General features: G+C 47.7%; 1 protein-coding gene across 5 annotated transcripts in view; it reads right to left on the bottom strand.

Annotated features, from left to right (window-relative positions):
• TBC1D8 (TBC1 domain family member 8) overlaps positions 1 to 20,789 on the bottom strand; it is a 144,555-nt gene that overhangs the window by 13,077 nt on the left and 110,689 nt on the right. For all 5 annotated transcript variants that reach the window (XM_063788967.1, XM_016949125.4, XM_016949126.4 and 2 more), the window contains exons 6-17: positions 19,841 to 20,048; positions 18,124 to 18,318; positions 17,210 to 17,386; positions 15,696 to 15,846; positions 13,225 to 13,439; positions 11,944 to 12,061; positions 9,168 to 9,453; positions 7,981 to 8,110; positions 7,726 to 7,824; positions 7,061 to 7,129; positions 1,961 to 2,201; positions 1,361 to 1,426 (exon numbers count right to left, since the gene is read on the bottom strand). In XM_063788967.1, the coding sequence (XP_063645037.1) occupies positions 1,361 to 1,426; positions 1,961 to 2,201; positions 7,061 to 7,129; positions 7,726 to 7,824; positions 7,981 to 8,110; positions 9,168 to 9,453; positions 11,944 to 12,061; positions 13,225 to 13,439; positions 15,696 to 15,846; positions 17,210 to 17,386; positions 18,124 to 18,318; positions 19,841 to 20,048 (1,955 nt within the window). The remainder of the gene's footprint in view (positions 1 to 1,360; positions 1,427 to 1,960; positions 2,202 to 7,060; positions 7,130 to 7,725; positions 7,825 to 7,980; positions 8,111 to 9,167; positions 9,454 to 11,943; positions 12,062 to 13,224; positions 13,440 to 15,695; positions 15,847 to 17,209; positions 17,387 to 18,123; positions 18,319 to 19,840; positions 20,049 to 20,789) is intronic.

The following is a 20,789-nucleotide window of genomic DNA, read 5'->3' as shown; positions in this document are numbered from 1 at the left end:
ATGGAAAGATGATGATGATGATGATATGATGAAGATAAACAATTATGCATGCCTTCTATGTTAATAGAAAAACATTTGTGAAAAATAAGGATAAATTAAAACTCAATTTATATTGGCATAAAGAGCAGAAAACTTCAGTGATGCTAAACAATTTGCATTTATGATCAGTTGACAGAGAAAGGGAAACCAAAAATAAATAAATAATAAACAATTTGCACTCAAGTCATAATAGTGCACATTGTCAATGAGAAGGTCAAGGAGGGACTGTGTGGCCAGCACAGAATGCTCACTGGGGAGAGCATGCCTAACGTATAAGATGCCAGTTCAGTAATGGCTGCATCTGGGAAGTAGACCCAGAAAGCCCACAAGTAATGTCCAGGTGCATCTTCAATGTTTGTACAGTAGTCCCCCTCATCCGAAGTGTTAAACTGCATGCTGCTCTGAGTAACATTTTGAAATCTTGCACCGTTCCACTCCATCCCAGGCCAGACGTGAATCCTCCCTTTGTCCAGTATCTGCACAAGGTCTACACTACCTGCCTGTTAGTCCCTCATTAGCCATCTTGGTGATCAGATTGAAAAAATCGAGTGTATATAGGGTTTGGTACTATCCACAGTTGCAGGCATCCACGGGGAGTTGGGGGGGTTCTTGGGACATATGCCCAGTGGATAAAGGAGAATGTGTAAGTGCACCAATAGTTGTAAAAGCCACCAGGATATCATGGCTCTAGAAGCCCCCTCAGTGCCTACCAGCCTCCCCAGGCACCATCCAACACCAGAACCACAACCACAGCACTGGGGGGACAGAGCCCTCTGGGATTTCTGATTCATCTCTATTAGTTTTTAAGATCCAAGGAACACCTTTTAGGTTTCCTTGGTCTTGTTCCCGTCAACGTCAAGTCTGATCTCATAGATACCCAAATGGCTTCCTTTTCCTGGTTACTAGTGCTGAAATTTGGAGAAAACATGGTCTGATGCACTAGAAACATGACATGGTTCTTCAGATTCAGTAGCCTAAAATAACTCTTAAGGTAATGAGGATATGGCTCTCACACACATTCCACAGGCCAGAGGTTCTGAAGGTGTCCTCAGACCCAGGGTGTTGGAAACCAGGGTGGGGGCCCAGGAACTTGGTTTAACAGGCCCTCCAGGCAATTCTGGTGCACACTCCAGTTTGGGAGGTCCTGCCAGAGCTGTGCAGCACAGAACTTCAAACCTGTGACCTGAAACCCCAAGCCAGAAACACCTGTTGCCTCAAGCATAAGTGAACTTTAAAAAGAGAAGAGCTTCAGAGTCATGCACAAAGCTGATACTGTGTTGAAGCAGAGCACAGTCTGATTTTGCTACTTGGACTTTCTTACCTGGAGGGATATGAAGCCTGTATAATAGTTTAATCTTCTCATTCATTTCTCCATTATACATAATATCTGCAAAAAGTTTAAAAAGAGTGAGTTGATGCCAATGCTGAAAGTCCACTTGTCAGGACACAAACTCACTGTGGAGAGAACACTGGGGAAGGTCAATACCTGCCACCCCCAACTCTCCTGCCCCAGACACACACCATGGTAGCAATGAAAGTGTTAAAGACTGGGCTGGTGATTATGTGAGCTCCACGGAACTTTGTGAATGTTGTCTGGCCTCATACCTTCCAAAACATTTTAATTTTATGGACAAAAGTTAGGAACATGGCTTCCAACAAGCCACCACCACATCGTGGATGCCAAGGAAAGCAAGGTGAACAGCCTCGTATGTTGAGAGCGTGGGCCCCTCTCCCATCCCCCTTCAGAAAGTAGATCCTGAGAGGGGCCTGCAGAGTGATATTTCAAAATCATAAGTTCATGTCAGGCCACTCACAAAAGTGTTACACCATGTGCATCTGCCTGCTCCGAAGATCCACTTTGTGTTCTGTTCACAGACCCACACCCCAAAGCACCTCACTGCGAAATCCCACAGAGGCATACCGAGGCAGCTCACAAACGCTTTGAACTCGATGAGCTGGTCCATGTTGTCATCCAAGAGCCTGAACGTCCTTTCGGCGAGGATCTCCGTGTGGGCCCCGCAGGTCCAGGGTGAGACTAGCTGAAACAGGTGTGCAAACTGCCGGGCGTCTATGCGGTACTGCTCGGCATAGGGCCGGCTGGGGTCGTGGCGTGAGGCCATGGGCCTGGGCTGCTCCCAGTAACAGCTCATCATATGTTCTCTCTTCAAATAAGAGGGGGAAAGGGAGCTCTTACCACTTATTGAACAAGCCACGTTATTAACACAAACAAATACAATAATAAATTACTCACAATCTCACCACTCTAACTGGATACGTAAAAGTGTTCCCTTGTTACCCTGACATCCTTACCCACATGAACATGTAATTTTCACGTTGGTTTTTTTATTAAGGTTTTTTTTCTTTCTCATTGTGGTAAAATATACATAACGTAAAATGTACCACTGTAACTATTTTTAAATGTACAGTTCAGCTAACATAGTTTTCATTATAGAAGACACACAATTTTTATTCTGATATTTTCACTTAAAATCCTACTTTTTTGGCCGGGCGTGGTGGCTCACGCCTGTAATCCTATCACTTTGGGAGACTGAGGTGGGTGGATCGTCTGCGCTCAAGATTTCGTGACCAGCCTGGGCAACACAGTGAAACCCCGTCTCTACTAAAAAATACAAAACATTAGCTGGGTGTAGCGGTGTGCACCTGTGATCCCAGCTACTCAGGAGGCTGAGACAGGAGAATCGCTTGAACTCCGGAGGCGGAGGTTGCAGTGAGCCGAGATCGCGCCACTGCACTCCAACCTGGGCAACAGAGCGTTTTTTTTGTTTGTTTTCCTTTTTTCGAGACGGAGTCTCGCTCGGTCACCCAGGCTGGAGTGCAGTGGCGCGATCTCAGCTCACTGCAACCTCCGCCTCCAAGGTTCAAACCAGTCTCATGCCTCAGCCTCCCGAGTAGCTGGGATTACAGGTGCCCGCCACCACACCCAGCTAACTTTTTGTATTTTTAGTAGAGATGGGGTTTCACCGTGTCAGCCAGGCTGGTCTCGAACTCTTGACCTCGGGTGATCCACTCGCCTTGGCCTCCCAAAGTGCTGGGATTATAGGCATGAGCCACTGCGACTGGCCCAAAATCATATTATTTAAAAATCAAAAAGGACTAGCCAGATCTGTAGGATACAGAAGGAACTAATAACCCTGGCTACCTGTGGGGAGGGCCCCAGAGGCGGAAATGAGACTTTTTATTGCATATTTTTAATACTTTCTCAATTCTGAACCACATGAATACATTAACAATTTTTTTTAAGTTTTTTTTTTAAGGTGAGTTGAAGTCTTGGGAATAGACTGAAAACTAACAAAACCGGCCCCATCGCTGAGGACCAGGTGAGCCTCTTCAGAATGCATCATTTCCACCCATACTAAATGACTACGTCATCTCTTTGGACATCCCAATTCACAAAAGTCTGAAGTAGTTCCCAGTAACTGCAGGGTTCTTGACCATTTCAATGTCCTCTGTCCACAGGATGGGACAAAAACAAGGGCAGATGCTGTAGTCTGCAAGCTCATATCCTCAAAGAGACCAAAATGCCATTTATAATTTTACTGTCATATTCACTGCAGCCATGTTATTTAAATAGTCATTACAGAATCATGAAAATAACCACAAGAACTTTTAAGTGTGAAATAAAGGTCTCATAAATTTCTGTTCCTTAAAACCCAAGGCACACCATGAATTTCTATGTATATTCATGTAGACTGTCACATCAACATCCCATAAAATGCAGAAGAAAATGGTTGTAATGCATATGCCAAGGACAAATATTAGTTTACATAGAATGCCACAGGAAAACAAACCACTATAAAAATAGGCAAAGGACATGAACAGGTGATTCAAAAGAGTAGAGAACTAGCCAATAAACATGAACTGGCACTCAACCTCATTAATGAGAAAACAAGTTTAAATTAAAATGAAATGCAATTTTCCACTGGACTAGCAAAATTTTAAAAGATCCATGATATTAAATACTGGGTGTGGAGTGTGGGGAAATGAGTCCTCTTAGACACCATCAGTGGGACTGTAATTTTTTTTTTTTTTTTTTGAGACAGAGTCTCACTCTTGTTGCCCAGGCTGGAGTGCAGTGGCACGATCTTGGCTCACTGCAACCTCTGCCTCCCAGGTTCAAGCAATTCTCCTGCCTCAGCCTCCCAAGTAGCTGGGATTACAGGTGCATGCCACCACACCCGGCTAATTTTTGTATTTTTAGTAGAGACGGGATTTCACCATGTTGGTCAGGCTGGTCTCAAACTCTGGACCTCAAGTGATCCACCCGCACTGGCCTCCCACAGTGCTGGGATTACAGACATAAGCCACTGTGCCCGGCCAGAACTGTAATTTGAAAAAATTAAAAAAGCTTTAGCAGTATTGACTAAAGTTGAATATATACATCACCCATGACCCAACAGTTCCACCTCAAGGAACCCATTCTACAGAATCAGCAGCACTGGGGTCCAGGAAATGCACAGGTGCTCAGTGTCAAGCAGCAACAACCGGAAGCAACACAAATGTCACTCAAGAGATGAATAATTAAATATATCAGAGTTCGGCCCTACAAGGAAACTGCAATCACTAAAAAAGTATGAGAAAAGATCTATAGATTCTCATCTAGAACAAAGTTCATCATACGTGGTCAACTGAAACAAACAAACAAAAAAACCTGCAGGTATTATATATACCATAATCTCACTTCTATGTGGGAAAGAAAAGTAAGTGTGTGTGTATGTATTGTAGGCATGTGTGTATTTATAGATAGATACAAGAGGGAAAATTCCGGAAAGATACGCACATTGTTAACCGTAATTATCTGTACAGGGAGGGTAATACGGGCACGATAGGCCCTTTTTTTTTTTAATTTTTATTTATTTATTTTGAGACGGAGTTTCACTGTGTTGCCAGGGCTGGAGTGCAGTGGCTATGATCTTGGCTCATTGCAACCTCCATCTCCCAAGTTCAAACAATTCTCCCGCCTCAGCCACCCGCGTAGCTGGGATTACAGGAGTGCGTCACCACGCCCAGCTAATTTTTGTATTTTTAGTAGAGACAGGTTTTCATGATGTTGGCCAAGCTGGTCTTGAACTGCTGACCTCAAGTGATTCGGCCTCCCAAAGTGCTGGGATTACAGGCGTGAGCCACTGCACCCAGCTACTTTCCTTTCTTGCTTAGAAGCTTTGTTTTTCTTTTTTCAATGGTAAGAGAAAAAAATGGTTTTTTCTTTTTTTAATGGTAAGGTATAATTTTATTTAGCTTTGTGTCTTTCAATTAAACTTTGAAAATAAGTCTTACGCAGAACATGAAAGGAAGCAAAATAACACTGAAGAGACCAAATGCTCTCTAGAGCACAATAACCCAGCAACACTGGGTGAATTTCACTGCTCAGCAGTAGGAACGCGTTTGTGGAATACACAAGGCGCCGTTTCAGGCCCCGATGCCTCCAGGAGTAGCTTACGCACCAAGTCTGTATTTATACTGTTCACATCCTTCTTGCAGAGATAAAGTAATGAAGCTGTTCTCAATTTGACAGAAAAGGAGATATCACAGACCTGAATTTATGTGATTTAAAGAATGGCTTTAAACTAACAATAAAAATAAATTTCCTCAAGTACCAACCAACACTGTTGGTCCTTCATAGGAAGGATAAAAACAGGAAACAAACATGGTTGGCTTTGAAGGCCTTTTTTAATCTTTCCTATGAAACATGAACGATGTGGCTGGTACTTAACAAAATTTGTTTTTATTGTGAATTTAAAGCCATCCTTTAAATTACATAAATTCCGACATGCGATAGTTCCTATTCTCTCAACCTGAGAACAATTAGCCCTAAATAAATCAAAGTCTTTTTAAGGTAAAAAACACAAACCAAAACTCACATAATTTGTTTGCCTACTTTTATGTTCCTGGTATTCCCTGTTTTCCTTCCTTGAAAGCCAAAATGAGGCAGGGGTTGGGATACCAAGTAACCTTTGACTTCATAGTTTGCCTTCACACAACAAAGGAAACAATAAAACTTGCAAACATGATGTGTACGGGAGAAAGCGGCCTGCTAATTCTCACCATACATCCTGCTCATTAGGAATGAGGAGTGAGGAACCTACTAACTAACCCAACAACCCTGCAGTCACTGACTGCGGGGAAAGGCCTGCTCCATGGCTTCCAAAGCCCTGGACTGTGCTGACTATCATTTCAATCATGCTGGGAACTTGGGCTCAGGAGGGAAAGGGGCTTGGAGCCCCCACCAAGACGAGCTGGGGCAGCCACACTCCCTTCCCTGCCAGGCTTGCTTTCTGCAACTGCGCTTCCTCCCCGTCTCTGCCAGGGTAGCAGGAGTCCACAACGTGCCTGCCTCTGTTCCTAATTTCCATTTACTGTTTTGAGCAAGAAAACTCTAGTAATGTGCCTGAAGATGTTCTTTGCAGGATGATTCCAGGTAAATATCCAAATATTAAAAATCTCATTAACTATATTAAGTTTTAGCTATATGACAGATCACAGAGTTATTAAAAATGATTAAGACTATACGGCAACATGGAAGAATGTTAAGGAAAAATAGAATATGAACTTGAATGCATATCTGCCACACAAATAGGAAAATATTCATGCATGTACTGTGGTGTGGGATCACAAGTAATTAAAAAGTATTATCAGGTGATGATTTCAAAAAGGGTCACCGCAGGACCCAGAGCCCGCACTCACTAGAGCAGCGGTGAGCAGAGTAGATCACAGCACCGAAGCCCTCCCAGCAGAGTGCAGCAGCTTCAGCGCGAGGCCAGGCCTGCTGGGCTGCCCAAAGAGCACCCCAGCTCCCTCCTCCCATGTTCTAGGGTGGAGGGTGGGGAGAGAGGTTTCTGGGTAGAAGCAGGTAGGCAGGCTAAGACAGCTTCAAGGGGGGCAGCTCCAGCCTCTGCTCCACGGAGCCCTGCAGGCAGCTGCATGCTGTCCCCTGGGCAGGCTGGGCACCGCGGCTCAGGCCAGCTCAGGGCCTGGAACCCCTCATCTTCCCAGAGCTGCGTACCTTGAATAAGTCGTAGAGCTCCTCTAGCTCTTCAGGAAGAATTGAGACTTCCGGGATAACGACTCGAAGCTTGAGGAAAGAATAAACAGCAATGTCATGAAATCTAGGCCTGCGCCCCCAGGGGTCAGGGCAGGAGGGGACTCTTCCTCCTGAAGGGGACACAAGGAGCCCATGCACCAGCTTCTCTCCCACAAAGGCTCTTTTCTGACATAAAGATCACTTCCAGGTATCTTTCCCAGGTGTTTCATCCTTAGCCTCTTTCCAGTTCACACATCAGTGCCTAAGGACAAACCTACCGAGCTCTAATGGAAGCCAGGAAGCTAGCAGAGAAACAGCATGAGCAGGAGGAGCCTTCTGAGCGCCAGCTAATGCCCCTGCGGGCCCCCTGTGCTAGGCATCATAGACCCCAACCTCATTTAACTGCGCAGCAGGCACTGTTATCCCCATTTTACACGGGGGAAACAGGCTCCAGTGTTGAGTACACTCACCACCTGGCTCCAAAGCTCACATTGTTTCTACACTACTTCACCCTTAAGTTGTTAATGTAATCCAAAATATATATATACATTTTTCAAAGCTGGCATTCTTATGACCAAAAAGGACGCGCACTCCCAGGTTGGCTCCCCAATACCGTGATCACCGGGGGTGAGGCGTCTGCTACCCACCACGTTCTGCTTTGTGGTGTCCTCGTGGCCTTGGAGGACCCTGATCCTGTGCTTGTAACGTAGGTGCTCGATCTGCTCCACAGACTGGTCTCCAAATTTCTGCAGGGAAAAAAGGGACCACTTGCTCAGTCCCCTGCTCATCAAAAGTGTGGAAACAGGAAGTGGCCCAGGAACCTCCTTCCACATCCATCCCCCAGTCACAATTCCCGGGGGGTTAGGGGCTGCAACGGGGCATGGGGCGGGGGTTCCCGTTACCTCATAGGAATCCCGGATCAGGTCCGAAATATCAGTCACAGGGTAGGGCTCCTGGTCGTCGGAGAAAAAGGCATGGTGGCTGCCAACTGGGGGCCCTGGGCTGTCCTCATTCTTAATGTGATCTAGAAACCTGAACACACCGCCCCGTCAACACCCAAGTCCATCCTCATTCGGGTACCACAACACGGGCTGCCTTCACAGTGTCAGACATGCCAGGGCACTTCCAAACACCAACACCTGGGAGGAGGGCAAGGCTGCAGCTGCTCGGCTTATTTTAGAGAAGCGAGAGGCAGTCATGAAGCCCGGCTTGTGGATTGGGCTCCACAGGTGGCTTTCCAGGCCTGAAACTCTCCAGTGAAGTAAGCCTAACATTCTGCGCATACATGCAAGGTTAAGCTTCCATCATGCTCTGAAAGAGAAGCCCCTCTTTCAGTGTCATCTGACTTGCCCTCAGCTCCTAGAAAGCCCAGCTCTGGCACTCAACCTAGTGGGCCTTTTCCCTCACTGCTGCTCACTAGCCTTATGCAGAAAATGTCTGCAACCTCTAGCTGGCTGCCTGATGCCCATGATGTCTGGTGTCCCCCGAACCCTGTTCAAGGCCACTGTGAGTCCATCTAAATGCAAGACATTTAATCTTCTTAAAGAGAAGCATTTATGGCCCTGCTCTTCCTGGAGTTTCTCACTGTGGAAAGGAGTGAGGGACAATGGCACCCTTCACCCCATGCCTGGGACAGTGCCACATGGCGAACTGGCTTGGGAGGCCACAGAATGTCAAGAGGCTGAGTCGAACAGAAAACTTCCACAGGGGCCAGGCAGTGGCTCACACTTGTAATCCCAGCACTCTGGGAGGCCGAGGAGGGTGGATCACTTGAGGCCAGGAGTTCGAGACCAACCTAGCCAACATGGTGAAACCCTGTCTCTACTAAAAATACAAAAATTAGCCGAGCATGGTGGTGGGTTCCTGTAGTCCCAGCTACTCGGGAGACTGAGGCAGGAGAATCATTTGAAGCTGGGAGGCGGAGGTTGTAGTGAGCAGATTGTGGGGTGCCACTGCACTCCAGCCTGGGCAACAGAGTGAGACTCTGTCTCAATTAAAAAAAAAAAACTTCCCCACCGATAGCCCTGCTGGGCACGTGCTGCTGCCTCCTCCATCTCTGGTTGGCCACAGAGGTGCAGCCGGGGCCCACCTGCTGAGGATCATCAAGGCCTGGCCATCATCCTTGCTGCTGCACAGGTCCTCAGCATTGGCCTCAAGCACAGCCAGTCCCAGCTGGAAGATGGCTTTGATGCCATCGTAGAAGAAGCAGTCTACCACATTCACCGCACTCTCTAGAGGCATGATGCTGAGGAACAGGGTCAGGAACCACGAGAGAGAGACGGACGCCAGGGCTGAGAGGTCGTTCATGTGCTCTGCTAGCTCTGGGAGATGACCCTTGATGAGCTCCTCGAAGACAGACTGGTCAACTTGTGCCCCTGGAAAAGAAAGGCCACAGGGCTCTGGCTGGGGTAGGACTCACTCTCTAAGGTCAGTCTGAAATTAAAATCACTCTGAGGTAACCAGAACAAAGAGATGGAATTTGAGTCCAGAAAAGCGTCCATGCTTAGTTCATTGATTCTGACTTTTAGACCAAGGTAATTCAATGGGTAAAAGATAGCCTTTTAAAAAAAAATACTGCTTGATCAGCTGGAAAGTGGCATGGGGGAAATAAAAAAGGAACACTAGCCCCTACCTCACACCATACAGAAAAATATATCTGAAGTAGACCATAGACCTACATATAAAAGTTAATACTGTAAAATTTTTAGAAGAGATTTAAGAAAAATACAACATTTCTTATGACATAAAAAGTACTAACCATAGAAAAAATTGTAAACTGGACTTCATCAAAATTAAAACTGCCGTTCTCTAAAATACACCATTAATAAAATGAAAATGCAAGCTTTAAACTTGGAGAAAATATTTGCAATCCATATGCCTGACAGAGGTCTTATATTCAAAAGAAAGAACTCTTGCAACTTAGTAAGAAGGTAACAACCAACCTTTTTTAAAGAGGCTAAAGATTTAAACACTCAGAAGAGCCAATAAACAAATGGTCAGTAAGCAAAAAGACATCATTAATCATCAGAGAAATGCAAATTAAAACCACCATAATTATACCACTTCTTACCCACTAGATGCCTAAAATTAAAAAGATGAACATTACCAAGTTTTAGCAAGGATGTGGAGCAAGCTGAATTCTCCTACAATGCTGGTATGAGACAAATGAACACGTTACATCCACTCTGGAACACTGTGAGTTTCTTATTAAGTCATACATCTAACCTATGACCCCACAATTCTCCTAGGTAAATACCCAAGAAAAATGACAGTATATATTCATAAAAAGACTTATATGACTGCTCATTGCTACTTTATCATATTCCAAGACTGGAAACAACTCAAATGCGCATCAGCAGGTGACTGGACAAGCACACCAGTGAAATCCTACTCAGCAACAAAGAGGAGCAAGCTCTACAAATGCACCAACAATGTGGTTGCCTCTTACAGATGCTCTGCTGTGTGATGGAAGCCAGACACAAAAGACCCTGTCCTCCATGATTACATTTATACAAGGTTCAAGAGTAGGCCAAATTAACCCATGGTGATAGAACTCAGTACCAGGTGTTGCCTATGGCAGGAAGGGGGCAGAAGAGAACTTGCTGGGGTGATGCATGTGTTCCAATGGTCCCCTCCTGTCTTGGGGCAGTGTCCACACAGGCACGGGCACTCTCACAGAGGGTCTAGCTGGCACTGTTGCATATGAGCTGTCACATAGCAACAATCATCAACAGTGGCTTTGACAGCATGTCCCTCAATGACGCCGAGGTTTTAATTACTCCTTGCTACTCTGTTCCTTACACCACTTCCCACAACACAAAGTAAAAAGGGAAGCAAGCCAGCTGGCCACTCAGGCACACGAAGGAGCTGGTGTGCACGGCTGAAGGCTCAGGGAAGGGTACACCTGGGCCAGCAGGCACAGAGCCATCACTGCCTTCCCAGCTGACCACACCACCCACCTGCCCCTCCTTATTCCTAGAGGCCACCCTTCAGTCCTTAGGACACAGTCTTCAAGGGCACCTTCTTCCCGCCTTGCTCCTATATCCACTCGGTTGCTAAATTCTGTCTGAAGTTGGTTCTGTTCCCAGGGCTGCCACCCTAATTTTAGGCCAGCTCCATCTCTCATCTGAATTACTAAGAAGAGTTCTTAAGAGCATCACCAGCCCAGAACCATTTTTGTATTGTTTACTAGGAGGTTGCTGGACTACAGAGACAGCACACATTTAAATCTGAACCACATGAAAGTCAGGTACCCAGTGCAGGAGCGTTGCAAGGCCACAGGTTACCCAGAGTCCAGACAGCAGCCAACGAGCTTTCTTAAGATGTCCTTATGGAAGTGGAGGACTTTTCCAAGTCTGCCCTTTAACTGACCACATGGGCCTTGAGGGTCTCTAATTCCATCCCACCTACCTCCTCTCTCTAGGGCAACCGAGGGCCTCCTGTCTGAACAAGCTCCCTGAGCTACCGAGAGGCATCCTCCCAGGCCCCCACCCTCCCTTTCCAGGCCATGGCATCCATATAAAACCACCCTGGTTTTCACTTTCTGACTTGTTTCTTGGGCCTTGGATCTTTCTTCCCTTCTTGTAAGCTCAGCTATCCATCTAAAATTATGTGTTTGTTTTAATCCCGACTCTGTAGGTCTTTATAGCAGGAATGTGTTTGAGTTTCTTTATTCCACTACATTGTCAGAACTGTGCAGAGAATGTCCCGAGTTAGTTTTGCAAATTCAGGAGTCAAACTGTGTTTGCAAACAGACTAGCTGAGTGGCACTGAGAGATTTTATAAACAGGACTGATGAGAAACATCCTGCCCAGGCTCTGTCACTCTTCCCCAGATACACAGGAGGAGGAAGGGGGTCTGTTTACCGATCACTCGGTGGTTGAAGTAATCGGGCAGCATCCGCTCACACACAGCAACCAACAGCCAGAAGGCTTCCTCCTCCTTGGCGTACAGCAGCAGCACGGAGGTCAGGATGTTCATGGACTGCTCGGGGGTCAAGGAGGGCAGTTACTGGCCGGCCCATGTGATGCCACAGAGATGTTACAAGCATCCAAGCCCAAACAACCCACAAAAGCAAAGATTTCATAGGTGAGAGATCCAGCATACACCAACCACACTGACACTGTACAGTGGAATGACCGTGACAGCAACACAGTCCTCACAGGACACGCCCAGATGAGCGATCGGCCACCACTCAGCTCCGGTCCCCATCTAGCAATGTGGAATTTAGCTGTGGTGCAAGTCTTAAGGTTGGTTTAAATCCAGCTATTCGCTATTTGTTCAAGCAGACACACACATGCACACACGTGCACACACAAACTTAATTCGCTCACTGACTTTGCTTATTCACAGGAAACAAAGTTTGAAATCTTAAATTTTTAAATGTCAGGAGCTTCACTAATCCCGGCTTGTGCTGGGTTTGGCTGCTGCTTTAATGGACTAATTTTCCTTTTGTGCCTGCTGACCACACCCTCAGCTCGGGAAAGCTCAGCAGACATCTCACCTCCACTCATGTGTCCTAAAGGAAGGGGATTGGCCCTGATCATCATCTTCCTCCCCAAATAGCGCTGCCATTTTAAATAATTCCTGTAATTTCTGTAGAGGTCTAGAAATTCTATTAATGCCCTCCTACGTCTGAGCTCAAGAGGGGTGTTGAAGACTGAATCTGCCCTGCCACCAACAACCACTACACATGCACGTTTCTCTTTTCAGGCACTCGGTACATTTTTTTTTTTTTTGAGACAGAGTCTCGCTCTGTTGCCAGGCTGGAATGCAGTGGCATGATCTCGGCTCACCGCAACCTGCGACTCCCTGGTTCAAGTGATTCTCCTGCCTCAGCCTCCTGAGTAGCTGGGATTACAGGCACGCGCCACCATGCCCAGCTAATTTTTGTATTTTTAGTAGATGGGGTTTCACCATGTTGGCCAGGATGGTCTCGATCTCCTGACCTCATGATCCGCTGATTATAAGAAGATGAGTCCCTTTGGCCCTCATTTGATACTTTCTTTCCGGAAAGGGACCGAGTACAGCGCCTTCACACGACAACACTCAGGACCAGATGACTGGGAATGCAAATGAAACCCTGGGAAGGACAACATGAGACACCAACTAAAGACTCTCTGCGCCCCAGAGCACACCCCTTTCACCTGGCAGTATCCAATCTTGGGGTTCCGGTGGGCATAGGCCGTCAAGACTCTCCTCAAAGCAGCAATTCCCGTTTCGTTCTGGAAGGCGGGGTGCTCTGGCAGGGAGCGGTGCAGGTCTCGTTCTATCTCCTCGGTTACCAGGCAGCATTTCCCCAGGGACTCCTCCACCAGATTCCCGTAGTAACCAGGGTGTGAGGCAAGATCTGTCACCGCATCTGAGTTTTAAAAGCAATGTTTCAAGGGGGAATGATTACTAGGATAGTGTCATGATGAAGAAGACGCTGGTCCCATCAGGGGACCCCAGTGGGGTCTCGTTACTTACTGAGGGACAAAATATTGGCCAGGTGCGGTGGCTCACGCCTGTAATCCCAGCATTTGGGGAGGCCGAGGCGGGTGGATCACTTGAGGTCAGGAGTTCGAGACCAGCCTGGCCAAAATGGTGAAACCCTGTCTCTACTAAAAATACAAAAATTAGCCAGGCATGGTGGCGGGTGCCTGTAAACCTAGCTACTCAGGAGGCTGAGGCACAAGAATCCCTTGAGCCCAGGAGGCAGAGGTTGCAGTGAGCTGAGATCACACCACTGCACTCCAGCCTGGGCGACAGAGTAAGGACTTCATTTCTGCCATGTAGCCTAGTCAAAAAAACAGAAATAAAAGAAATAGTATGGCTTTTCTAAGAATAACCTTATAGAGCGAAGGGGAGAAAACTCATAATAGAAATAACTGTATTAATATGCTTTTAACACACTGTATTCCCTAGTAGCAGCAATGTGCAAGCATGCACATACACACACGCATATTTCATGCATTAATTCAACAAGAAATGACACCAAGCACTGATGCATGAGGCACATCAAGGGGGCGCAGCTATGACAAAGCGAAGGGGCCAGCAGCACGGCGCCCACATGCAACTCTGAAGTCAGGTCTGAGATGCACAAACTGCAGCAGAAGTGCCCAGCCCAGAAAACTCCTGTGCCAGCCACCCACAGCCAGAGCTACAGCCCAGGCCTCAGCGGGCGGGCAAGATGAAGGGATGAATGCGTCCCTTATGAAAAGTGTGTGCAAGTGTGTGCACATGTGTGCAGGCATGTGTGTGTGCACGTGTGTGTGCATATGCGTTAGAGAGACCTAGAGGAATGCAGACCTTGGGCAGTGACACGCCTCACCATCAGGTGGTGGGATTCTGAGGAAGGTCACTGTCTTTGCTCACTCCTCCATGCCTTTATTTTTCAACTATGAATTTATGTTGTCATTTTTATATACAAAAATACAGAAGACATTTTTCACTTTTAAAAGGAGGTGTTTCAACACTGCGCCTCTGGAAGTTAGCTGCAGAAGCCAGGAGGCAGGAAGGAGATGAGGGGCGCAGTGGTGCAGGCAGCATCAGTGACCACTGACCACACCCAACACAGTGAGTGTGCCAGGAAGCATGAGGGCTGTGTCTGGGCATCTCGGGCAGGAGGTTGGGGGCTGGGGGGGAGACAGGGAAGAGGAAAGTGAGGGACAAAGTTGGGGGATAGACAAGGAACCAGAAAGAGGCTGATGGTGAAGTAGGACAAGAGATGCTTCCAGTCCCAGGAAGAGTAACGGAGCAGGGCACAGGTACCCAGCCCAGCCTCCAGGCGCCTCCCTGCTGACAAAAGCGCCATGGGGTCATCTGGGGAAGGGACCCTCTCACCTGGCCTCCCACAGCACCCTGAGGAGCCCCAAAGGCACACTCCAATGGCAGGGCCTTCCCTTCCTACCCTCGGGCCCAAGCTCCTTTGCTCCAAGGAGCAAGTCGCTCACAGTTGATATGGAGGGACAGACAAATGCCTACCCAGTATGTCCCTGGGGAAGTTTGGTCCCAGGCTCAGCCCATCCATCATTAAATGTCCTGATGAGGGTTCCCAGGCGTTCCCCAATGGGTGCAGGGAGAGGCCCCAGGGCTCTAAAGCTAAAAGAGGCCATCCCTGAATGGGTCCAGCAGAAAAGAGGAAACGGAACAGAAAAGAAATCTGCACTTTTGCCTCTGGTGCCCGCCATGTGTCTTCACTGGAGGAGGGACCCATGGCAGCCACACTCTGAGGGATGTGTTTCAGCAGCCCAGCCAGTTGACAATGGATGAGGACTTTTTGTTTCATCTACTTCAGAGCTCACACACTATAGACACTTCACTTCCAGGGGGTTCTGAATAGAATTCTCAGCACTATGTAGAGCCTCGTGAAGGCATTTTTAAAAGAGTGGCCGTCACTGTGCCCAGACCTCGCATTTACCCAGTTGGAAGCCACAGCCCAGAGGCCCAGGCAGCCTGACCCTGGTCCCACAGCTGACACAACAGGGAGTGGAAGTCCTCAGCTGGGAAATCACAGGAATGACTCAAAGACAGAACCATTTCATCTGCACATAAACACACGCGCTGCTCGGGTCCAGGCTGTTCCTGTGTCCATGACAAAAAGAACAATTAGCTTCGAGACACCAAGAGCGCTTACCTGAGAAGAGAAGCCAGAGTCTCCCTCGCAAAGATTCAGGGATGCCCATGGCTACGAGCTTCCGAATCTTCTCTGTGCGAAACATACACACGGTTCTGCCGTATTCCACAAAGTGGTCATTCCACAGACTTATTTTTATCTGTTCTCTGGACTGGAAATGGGAATATTCTTAATGTACAAAGAAGTCTGTCCTCACCACCCCCCACCCACCGATGCACCACTGGTAATGGAGGAAGTACTGCCCCTGCTCTCCGAGGGGCCAACAGCAACGGGCAAGGACACCTGTATGCAAGCCGCAAATATTTCTGAACCTTTACCGGGGGCACAGAGGATGCAAAGATGAATAACACAGAGTAAGGCCCTGCAGGAGCTCAGAGCCCAGTGGGAGCATTTATACAAATAAAATACGATTTCCTTAGCAAGGCTGATAACAAGGATATGTGAATCCAAGTATTAAAGTAGCCCAAATCAGATGGGAGGGAGGGGTGGGTAAGGGGGACGCTGGGGGAAGCTTTCTCTGGATGTTGCATCTGCCAAAAAGACACTGGTCAGCTCAGAGGGCAAAGGGGAGTACAGGGGCATCACAATTTCCCCTGAGCTTCCTGACAGCCAGAGGGAAAACTGAAACCTGAAAAAAAATGCATTGTTCTTATTACCAGAAATGAGAAAGATACCATTTCTCTAGGCAACTGAAAATACTTGAAATTACCCCTAGGTGGCAGGAATGTTTAGTGCCTTTTAAACTAGGTATTTACATTTGCTTTTAATTATCTGTATTCTCCAGTAATGGCAGAAATAAATACATATACTTAACATTCTCATACATTTTGTCAACAAAAGTTAATTAAGGATCCGGGTGTAAAGCCTATGAGAAGGCTCAGTTTTGGATAAATAAAACCAACAATAGATTTTACAGGAGCCATTAAAGTGACCAAAAATAAGCTCGGGTTAACAGGTTCACGGCCACTGCCCAGTGCTCATGGTCCAACGCAGCACCCTGCCTGCCATGGCCCCATTTCAAAGCACAACTTCCAGTATCTTTACCAGACTATACGTGACATTTCCCTCAAGTTCTCCCTACAAAGAGGAAATCTGTAAGTAAATATAGCAAAAATATTTCCAGTTTAGTAAAACTAGAAGACTAGTGACCCCTTCTCCCAGAAGACAAAAAAAAAGGAAAAAGGAAAGCTATAACGAGGGGCACACAGACAGCACTGGCTGGAAGGAGAGGAAACCATTCTGTGCCTGGAGACCCCCAAGGGGCAGCGCGGCCAGCTCCGCAGGCCCCACAGCTGAGAGCTGCGCGAGGGTTACCGAAGGGTGGGTGGGAGAGCAGCCCCTCAGTCCTCTGACCACCTCAGTGGTCACTTTTCACCCATGAGAACAAGAGGGAGGAGGAGCGTTAGCTTCCCAAAGTCAGGTGCCACGTTCCATGGTGACTCAGACAGCTGGGCAACCCCCCCAAGCCCACGGCTCAGCTTTGTGGTCCAGCTTGGGCACCAGGTGTCACCCACCATTCGGGAGTCAGGGCTCTGGCTGCCTGACTGCTGGAAGGCGGTGACCAGGGCATCGGGGTGCATCAGCGGGCTCTTCTCTTTCTCACTCTCCTCACTATTTTGAGAAGACATCATTTCAAGATCCCCAAATCTGTGGTCACTGCACATGCTTGTTGAATGAAACACGAGTGAAGCCTGCACAGCAAGAGAGACAGAGAGACAGAGAGAGAGAGGAGAGGAGAAAATCATGGCTTTAGTCGAGGGGACAGTCTTTGTTTTGCCTTTGGATGCACAGGCATAGCAGACTTCAATGACTCAGGGGGAAGACAGACTGACGCCAGACCAGACAGGGCTCCTAGGAAGACACAGTCCCACTGCATGCTCCGGGTGAGGCTGTCCCAGTCCCCAGAACCTGGGTCCGTATCTGGGTCCATATGCAGTTCCTCATGGGCAGCCCCAGCCTCCTCTCAGCTTATGGACAGGAGGATGGCCACCCTGAGAAAGCAGCCCTGGGGCTGAGAGAGGCTGCACCTCCTTTTCTCCCCATCACTATTTTGGGTGAAAAGAGGTTGAGAAAGAGAAGAGACATGAAAAAAGGAGACCAGGCCCCAGCCACCCCGGGGCCACCTCTGCAGCTGCCCAACCTCAGGGCCGACAAAGCTCCTCTTTTAGCAGGTTACACGTGCCTCCAATCAGGCCATCCTCAAACCTCAGGAGCAGGGATAGCAACCCTTCTCACCTGTGAGGGGTGACCCCGTCACCCCCTCCAAGCTGTGGGGCAATTCCCCACACCCTCTCAGCACAGCCGGCACATCAGAAATGACAGCAGACCACACACAGGCCCCACATGGCTCTCCTCATGTGTACTCCCCTTTGGAGACCACGGCCTGAGACATGAAGAAGGGGATCATCAGGGTCTGGAGGGACCATACCATGTCATCATCTGCAGAGGTGTCGTAGTGCACGGGGTGGTTGGCGTGGACCTGCTTCAACCTCGCAAGCAGCGCCTCCACCAGGCTGTCTCGGTCCCGGAGCTCAATGAACTGGAAGGCCACCTTGCTTCTGATACTGACAATGATGGGATGCGGCAGCAGGCTCGTGTCCTCCATCTTCTCGATGCTCACCACCTGCGCGAGAGGCAACATGCAGGGACAGAAGGGCGGGAGGAAGGTAGGCATGTTATTACATATGCAGAAGATGTCCCGAAACAGAGGGCAAGGCACAATCACTGCAGAAAGGAGATGATGCAACGGCGAGAAAGTGGCACTGCTCACCACCACCACAAGGGGAGGCTGTGCAAGGCTGCATCAAGGGGCGACTGGATAGCAAAGTGTGGTCTATCCATACATTGGCGTATGACCCAGCCTTGAAGAGGAGGGGAATTTGGACAGAGGCTCCGGCATGGATGAGCTCCGAGGGCATTATGCTAAGTGAACAAGGCCAGTCACAAATATTGCATGAATCCACTCATATGAGGTACCTGGAGGAGTGAAATTCATAGATACAGGAAGTAGAAGGATGGTTGCTAGGGGCTGGGGGAAGGGGAAGAGGGAAGTTGATTTATGGGGACCGTGTTTCCATTGTCAGTGATGAAAGAGTTCTGGAGATGGATGGTGCTGATGGTTGCACAGCAATGTGAATGTACTTAATGCTACTGAGCCACACACTTAAAATGGTTAAAATGTCATTTCTGGTTAGGTACACATTACCAAAAAAAATTTTTAAAGCATGTAAGTTGGCTCCTAGATTTCTTGCTCCACTAATAAGTAAAAATATTTGTAAAATGAAGACATCTACTACAGAATAATAACATGGAGTTAGGAGACCACAAGGAGTAATCTCAGCATTGTCAGAGGCCAAGTGGGAGGATCGATTGAGCCCAGGAGTTCGAGACCAGCCTGGGCAACACAGTGAAACCCTCCTCTCTAAAAAGAAGAAAAAAATAAGAGTTTTGAGTTTTTCCAAAGAAGAATGCTCAGTACGTTTGTTATCAGAAAGAAGAATCTGGAGGTCCTGACATGTACACAGAGTTGTGGGCACCATCTCACCAGAATTGCTGCCCTGAAGCCAAAGGACTGAGCTGCTCAGATCTGGAAGTAATCCGAGCCCCCATTTCCAAGAAGAGAATTGCAGAATTTTATAGGAAGAAGGGACCTGATCCCTGTCAAAGGAAGCATTTTAAAATTTTTAACTGAAGTTCCAGGAGCATACAAAAGCCAGGCAATTTACCATTTATTTTTAAAAGGTGATGCTTTTTGTAGGTTGCTTTTTTTTTCCTTTCTTTTTTTTGGTGAGTGAAAGGGGAGGATTCATTCCTAGGAGCTGCTGGAAAAATCTTTCATTGCTAGGTATGTAGTTTTTAATAACAGCTTTATCAATAATGTGGAGGTTAGAGTCCCCTGTTTTCAGCAGTCACTTGTTGGCAAATTTCAGGATGCCATAGCAACAGCAGGAAAAGCAATGGCCGAATGGGTAATGGTCCAATTCAGGCCATGCCTCCCTCAAGAAGCCCAGCCTTGGAGTCATCCATCTCTAGATGGCAAAACCTGCCGTCTGAACTTCCCCTCCCACACTCCATCTCACAGCCAGCAACCTTGTGTTCAAACAACAAAAGGCTGCTGCGGGAAGCAGACAGTAGGGCCAGTCTACCTCTCTGAGTGGCAGGATGATCTTACAGCAGCCATCTTCTCTGCTGGCAAAGCAGATGTAGCTGTCAGAGGCGAACATCCGCCCCGCGGTGTGACAGCGACTGAACGGCGTCCAGAGCGAACAGTCCACAACTGCGTGCAGCTTCTCCTTCCTCGGCAACCTGAAGAAAGCCCGGAAGAACTCATTCTGTGCTCTGGCTTCCAGGTCCCTGGGGAAGGACAGGGAGAGAAGAAGAAGAGATAGGAAAGGTGAATGGACAGCCAAGATTACAAAGGAAAATACTTTTCCTTTTTTGTTTCATTTTATTTTTGAGACAGAGTCTCACTCTGTCACCCAGGATGGAGTGCAGTGGTGCGAGCTCAGCTCACTGCAACCTCCACCTCCCAGGTTCAAGTGACTGTCCTGCCTCAGCCTCCCAAGTAGCTGGGATTACAGGGACGCGCCACCGCGCCCGGCTAATTTTTGTATTTATATTAGAGATGGGGTTTTGTCTCAAACTCCTGACCTCAGGTGATCCACCCACCTCGGCCTCCCAAAATGCTGGGATTACAGGCGTGAGCCACCGCGCCCAGCCAAGAAAATACTTTTAAAGCCACTGGCACAATTTGTATTTAAGTGAGTACAAAAAGGCACCATGCATGTCCTGTGCTGGTGCACGTGGGCATCCCACGTTCTAACTGCATGGCCAACCTTCAGAACAAGGACACAGAGCAGACGCACTGCCTCTGCACAGAAGTAATTTAATAAACTCACAGGCCAAATAAGCATTCCTTCCTGGTTTGAGTAACACTGAGAATTACCAGAAAAACAATTGCTTAAGAATCCAAGTTTCAAAAAGTTTGATAACAAGTGGTGAGGAGGATGTGGGGAAACTGGAACCCTACCACACTGCTGATGGGAATTAACATGGTGTGGTCATGTTGGTAAACAGTCTGGAAGCTCCACAAAA

Source organism: Pan troglodytes, chromosome 12, assembly GCF_028858775.2.
Source record: "Pan troglodytes isolate AG18354 chromosome 12, NHGRI_mPanTro3-v2.0_pri, whole genome shotgun sequence".
Classification (NCBI taxonomy): domain Eukaryota; kingdom Metazoa; phylum Chordata; class Mammalia; order Primates; family Hominidae; genus Pan; species Pan troglodytes.
This window is presented reverse-complemented; position numbering and strand designations above follow the sequence as displayed.